General features: G+C 56.0%; 1 protein-coding gene across 1 annotated transcript; it reads left to right on the plus strand.

Moving 5' to 3' along the window:
• Positions 1 to 5,811, plus strand: LOC136788575 (uncharacterized). Its single transcript, XM_066987136.1, has 9 exons — positions 1 to 76; positions 2,951 to 3,007; positions 3,189 to 3,482; positions 3,882 to 3,926; positions 4,025 to 4,132; positions 4,403 to 4,427; positions 4,733 to 4,944; positions 5,592 to 5,623; positions 5,743 to 5,811. Exons 1-9 carry the CDS (start codon positions 1 to 3, stop codon positions 5,809 to 5,811), a joined length of 918 nt encoding a protein of 305 aa, XP_066843237.1.
• Positions 5,812 to 6,285: the final 474 nt, after the last annotated feature.

The following is a 6,285-nucleotide window of genomic DNA, read 5'->3' on the forward strand; positions in this document are numbered from 1 at the left end:
ATGAGGGCTATCACCAGGACACTCCCCAGCCTGGTGCGCTCCACAGACTACTGCCCGCTGGTGGTCTTCCAGACAGGTGGGGAGGAAGCTGCGTCCTGCAGTCTGAGGGGAATGAAGAAAGACTTCAAGGCCTTGGGACAGTTGGTGAAAGAGTCTGGAGAACAAGTCCCTTTCTCTTCCCTCCTTCCTTTCTGGGGTGGTGACGTGGGATGGAATAGAAGGATCTGGTTCATGAATGCTTGGCTCCGTGACTGGTGCTACAGGCCTGGATTAGTGTTCTTTGCCAGTGGCTGGGTTTATAAGACACCAGGCCTGAGAGTACTACGCGGGAAATGTTTATCTCACAGGGGCAAAAGGGTTCCAGGACAGCAATTAGCTGTCCTATCCCCACAAACAAATGAAAAGAGGTTGGCCAAATACCACTCTCTCCCACAATTAAGGTATTTGTATACATTGATGAGATGTCCTCTCAGTCTTCTCTTCTCAAGGCTGAAGGTTGAGGGCAGCCTTGGTTGAAGCGACCAGGAGATGGTGCAGTTCAGGATCTCATGGGGCAGGAACAGAATACCGAGCAGAATCACAGCCCTGGACTTCAGTAGGGACAACTTTGGCCTTTTCACGCAATTGCTAGGGGAAATCCCATGGGACAAGGTACCTGAAGGAAAAGGGTCCCAAGACGGTTGGTTAGTGTTCAAGGACTGCTTCTTCCCAGCTCAAGATCCGAGCATCCCAACAGGTTGGAAGTCAGGAACGAGAGCCAGGAGACCTGCATGGTTAAAGAGGGAACTGCTGGGCAAACTCAAGTGGAAGAGGAGAGTCTACAGATCATGGAAGAAGGGTCCGGCCACTTGGGAGGAATAGAAGACTGTTGTCAGAGGATGTAGGGAGGCAACTAGGAAAGTTAAGGCCTCAGAATTAAACCTTGCAAGAGGTTTAATGGAGGCAATGGAGGTACACTGATGAATGAGGTGGGAGCCCTGGTGACAGAAAATAAAGAGAAGGTGGAGGACTGTTAAGCAAGCTGGACATCCGTAAATTCATGGGTCATGTTGGGATGCACCCAAGGGTGCTGAGGGAGCTGGCAGAAGTCATTGATAGGCCACCCTCCGGTTTGCATTTGTTAGAATGAAATAATGGCCACTCTGAGCAGGACTGGAAGGTCCCTGCCTCCAGCCATGTGGAGAAAATGGTCAACAGCATTGACTGGACAGTGTGGATGCAAAGGCCTTGCACATGAGACCCATGGGAGTGCGAGGCTCTGGTAGACACTGGCACACAGAGGACCCTACTGCCATCAGGTTATCGGGGGCAGAACCCCTCTGTATTTCTGGAGGGACTGGGGGATCCCAACTGTTGTCTGCACTGCAGGCTGAAATGATCCCAACTGGCAATGAGTGGGCAAAGCTGTCTGATTGGTGGCCCTGGAACCCTGAAAGAGGCTACCGAGGGGAGGGAAGGGGGGCTTCTCTGGAAATGCTCTGGTAGCACAGAATCAACAGAATCACAGAATGTTGGGGATTGGATGGGACCCTGAAAGATCATCTAGTGCAAATACATCAACATCCCAAAAAGTACTTGTTAAACAAATAGAACAAAGAGGAGTCTTCTGTAAATTTACTGCCCAAATCTGTGGTTATCTCCACGCTTGCAGCCCCAAGTAGTGTGCCAAATAGAGCAATTGAGGTTTAAATCCAGTGGGCAGGCAAGCAGAAGTGCCCAAAGTGCTCTTTTTTCAACAGCAAGAAGCGTGTTTCCAGGTACACTCAGAAAGGGCAGGAAATGCAGATACTTGGGGAAAGGAGCCAGTGCCTCTTTGCCAGACACCCCCAAGGCCTGGCTTGTGAGTTACTCCCTTCCTGCACAGGGCATAAGGCTGCAGCACCAGGTCTCCCCATGGAGCCGCTGGCAGGCAGAGGGGCTCAGGCAGCACAGCCTTGCACAAGCAACAAGAGTACAGGGGCTGAGCATCGGCAGGGGATGCAGCAGTGCTGTGCCCACATGCGTGTGGAAGGGATGGAAAAGGATTTGGGAGACAGTGTACATGCTTGCTAGCGTCACAGAGAGCTGCAAATCTCAGGGCCAAATCTGGCAAGGGGACAAGGGGCAGGAGGCCTCTGTTGGAAGAATAGTATCCTTGAGATACAGGTAAAAACAGCACGAGTTGTGGTGTCTGAGAGGACAGAAATAAAAGCGGGGGCTCTCAAAATACAGCGGATGTAGCAGGGGCTGAGGCAGGGCCCTCACTGATGAGAGAGCCTCTGGCTGTGGGCCATGCTCAGGCGGCCACAGAAAGCCCACAGGACAGGTCCCAGCTGCACTGCAAGCCTCTGTCCCACCGTCCCCAGCTCAGAGCAAAGCAGACACCTGAAGCAGACGGTGCTCCCCAAAAGCAGCCCCCCAAAAGATGCTGGGGCAGGCGCCATGGGCAAGGCTGTCTCCTTCTGGCCCTGCCGTCCTGCTGCTGGCGCTCTGTGAGTTGGGGCATTGCTGGGCGTGGGGGCTGAGGGCTGGAGGGCTGCTGCTGGGGGCAGGACAGGCCCGTGGTGGGCACAGGGGAGGATGGGGACAGCGTGTGCGGGGCAGGCGTGCAGCACTGCAAGACATGGTTGCGTTTGGGGAAGGATAGACGGCAATTGCTTCCTCCAGCTCTGATACTGATCTCAGCAAGGGACACACTTCTCCAGCACTAAAAGTTTGTCTGGAGCCATAGTGTTAGACTTTCAGGATGCCGGATGCCTTAGAGATCCTGTGGACTGCAACAGGAACACAAAACACATCCAGAACAGGCTTGGTAAGGTGCCAAGTGTGGAGATGAATTAAATTGCAATTGGACACAGGGCGGGAAGTCCCCTGTTCTGGCAGGACTGAGCAATGGGGACGTGGGCAGGGAGATGAAAGTGAACCGAGTCACTGCCCCTCTAAGCAAAGCCCTCTCTGCCCCTTGCTGCAGGTGCTGGAGTGACCACCCAGGGCATCTGCAGCTCCCCAGGATTTCGGGAGCATGGAGGTGGGTCCCAAAAAATGAATATGTCCTGGGGAAGGAGATGGGAAGAGAGAAGGGGATTATTCCCTCACAATTCCCACAGTAAATCCCAGGAGATCAGACTCTTCCAGCCTTGGCATGCAGGTGGTTTTGCCACCCGGCAATCACTAACAATTCCTGGGGAATCCCTGTGCCTTCCCTCCAGGAAACGACCAGGCTCCAGTCCTGTTCCTCAACACTTCCAGTGCCCAAGAGGGGGAAACTGTTTGGATAAAATGTACCATTGATGGGCAGTTTCCTGCTCAACGTGTGTTCTTCTGCAAGAATGGGCAGGAGGAGTTCAGCTTGAGGGCCCAGCACGGCAAGGTCATCTACGCTCTGGTCCTGAACGTCACCTCGAGAAGTGCCGGGACGTACACGTGTGGGTACCAGCAGAGGAACGAGAGCAACTGGGTGAGGAGCTCTGCTCTCAGTGCTCCCCGGACCCTGTCTGTGCCAGGTGAGACACGGCCCCAGGGCAGTGGGGACAGAAGGGACAGAGACACTGCTGAGGCTGGAGCTGTGTGCCGCAGCAGGCAGGGCATGGCTCTGGGGTGGATCCCACACAGGAGTGGGGATTTTGACGAACTCTGTGCTGAGCCAGGGATGCTCGAAGGTCTGCCCTGTACATTGATGAGCCTGTGGCAGGGGACTTCGGGTGATTGTCATGAGCTGGGCTATTACTAACGTGTGAGAAGCTGTATGCGATAGTCCCAGAGGGGACACCTCAATGGCGCAGGTTGGAGACATAGATATTGGAGTGTCCCTGCCCAGCAAGGACCAACAGTGGGGACACAGACATGGGAGTGGTGCGGTGCCAGGTCTTGGCCCCAATAAGCAAAGCCCTCTTTGCCCCAAGGTTCAAGTGCTGGTGAGACCACCCAGGACAAGACCAGCTCTGCAGGTGAGGACTAAAATGCGGGTGTGCCAGCTGCATGGGCACGTCCTGCTCCCTGCCTCTCCCCATCACACCCCGCTGCCCTCACACCCTCTCTCCCCCAGCTCCCCATGCCCGGCTCCCGCACGCCCTCCCCACAGGCACGGCGCTGGCAGTGGCGGCCGTCGGCCTCGTCCTCCTGGCTGCAGGCAGCTGGTTTGCCATCAGGAAAGGTGAGGGAGTGGGGGAAGGCGGGGGGAAAGGCTGAGGCCGTGGGGGTCCTGCCCTGCTGCGGGGCTGGTGCAGGGGGAAAGGCGGTGGGGGGGTCCTGGGGGTGCGCAGCTGGGGCAGACGGTGCGTGGGGGCGATGGCTGTGGGCAGCCCAGCTGGGGAGGCTGCTGAGGGAGCTGGGGAGCTTCAGCCTTCGTCCCCCAGCCCCGAGACGGGAGCCAGGGCTGGGCAGCAACTTGGCCTGCGCACCTCAGCCACTGTTCTTCTTGCAGGTGCCTGCAGAGGGAGATGCCCAAGGTGAGCACCAAGGGCTCCTGGCTGGGGGGTTTGCAGGAGGGAGTCGGGGGCACTGCAGGGCCCTGGGGTGCTCCTCGGCCAGGGGCATTCCCTGTGCTGAAGGCAGGAAGGACGGCGCTTACTCTGGGTTGCACTCATATTCAATGCCAGATGTAGGAAAGCAACACCAAAGTGCAAAAGCCTCATGTACCCTCCTCACCACATCATAGAATCATAGAATATCCTGAGTTGGAAGGGACCCATAAGGATCATCAAGTCCAACTCCTGGACTTGCACACCCCAGAACCATTCCCATTCCTCTCCAGGCAGCAGCACGTTGACAGCCCACAGATGGAAAACACCGACTCCGGAGAAGTCCAGTGTGAGTACTGCCTCCTCCCTCGGGGGAAGCCACAAGCCGCCTCTGCCCATGGGCACCCCATGCACCTGTACATGCAATCCCACCACTTCATTTCCCACTGGGACATACAAAATCCCTGCCCGTTCATCAAGGCCAGGTTTCTCTCCAGCACCTCACGTCCTGCTTCTTCCTTGCATGCAGAGTGCAGCTGCTGCCTGCACAAGGGACATGGCAGCATCCCAGTGCTCCCAGGGACAAAGCCCATTTGCTTGGGGGGTCCTTTCAACACGAGCTCCGGTCCCAGAGTACAATTCCCCCACTCCAGCCTCTGCTTTTGTCCTTTCTTCAGTTTCCCTACAGAGGGATTTCTGCTTCAAGAGCTGCACAAAGCACAGTGTAGCAGTGAAGGCTGTGGCTGTGTACTTGCACTGCTGGGCAAAATATCTTATAGCTCGCTCTGAAACCACAGGCAGCAGCCAAGGGAGGATGTTGTGGCTGGGCGACAGGCTATAGATATATCCCCACCTGACGTGCACCTCGCTCGAGCTGCAGCACGACCTTGTTTTCCCACGCCTGCACAGAGCAGCTCGCAAGGTGTGCTGGCTGTGCAAAGAGAGGAGATGCCACAGAGTGGTGGAAATACACCAAAAAGCATCTCTGCTCCAGCACTGCTTGGTGCACATCCCAGAGGAGGGGGATGGGAGGGGAAATGGGGTCGGGCATTGAGTGCTGACCCCAGGCAGCTGATGCCAAAAGACAACGTGGGTCTCAGTCCCCCTCCAATGGGCAGCAAGGGCTCATGGTGTGTATTTTTTCCCCCGCAGACTCCACCATCGCCCATATTCGACGGGACAGGGTGAGTCGTGGCTCAGCTGTGCACGGCTCCTTTCTGCACTCCTGCAGCCTGGTGCCTGCTCGTTGTGCAGGGCTCACAGGCAGCAGCTGAAGTAACAGGGCTTTCTTTTCCCCCTAAAGCCTCCTCCCGTGCAGCAGATGAGCGACACCACGACGTATGCCACGGTGACCCGCACCCAGACCCGATAGCGCTGCCACAGGGCAAGGGCACAGGAGCCTTGCCCACGGCTGCCTTTGCTCTCTTGCAGAGGGCTCGTGCAGCCGTAAGGTGGGGCTGGGGGGTGCACTTTGGGGTTCTTTGGGGTTTGCTGTCACAGGGAAATGCTGTGTGTGTCTAGCCAAGAGGAGGTAGGACTCACACCTCTCTTTACAATACCTTACGACCTCTGAAATAAATCAGGTATACCAAATCATACTGTGAGCGTATCGATGTTTCTTTACCGAGTGAAAACATCTCCCTGTGCTCGGTGGAAGACGTGTATACCTAAACTGCGTGATAAAGACACAGGGGTGCTCTTCTATCCACCCACACGGATGCACATTTGGACCTACAGGGACAAGTATGGCTGCGGGGATGTGCTCGCATGTGTGTGCCAATCGGTGTGTGCACTGAAGAGGTGGTTTTGATTACATGAAGGGTAAACATCTCTGACTTTGTCCTGT

Source organism: Anser cygnoides, chromosome W, assembly GCF_040182565.1.
Source record: "Anser cygnoides isolate HZ-2024a breed goose chromosome W, Taihu_goose_T2T_genome, whole genome shotgun sequence".
Taxonomy (NCBI): domain Eukaryota; kingdom Metazoa; phylum Chordata; class Aves; order Anseriformes; family Anatidae; genus Anser; species Anser cygnoides.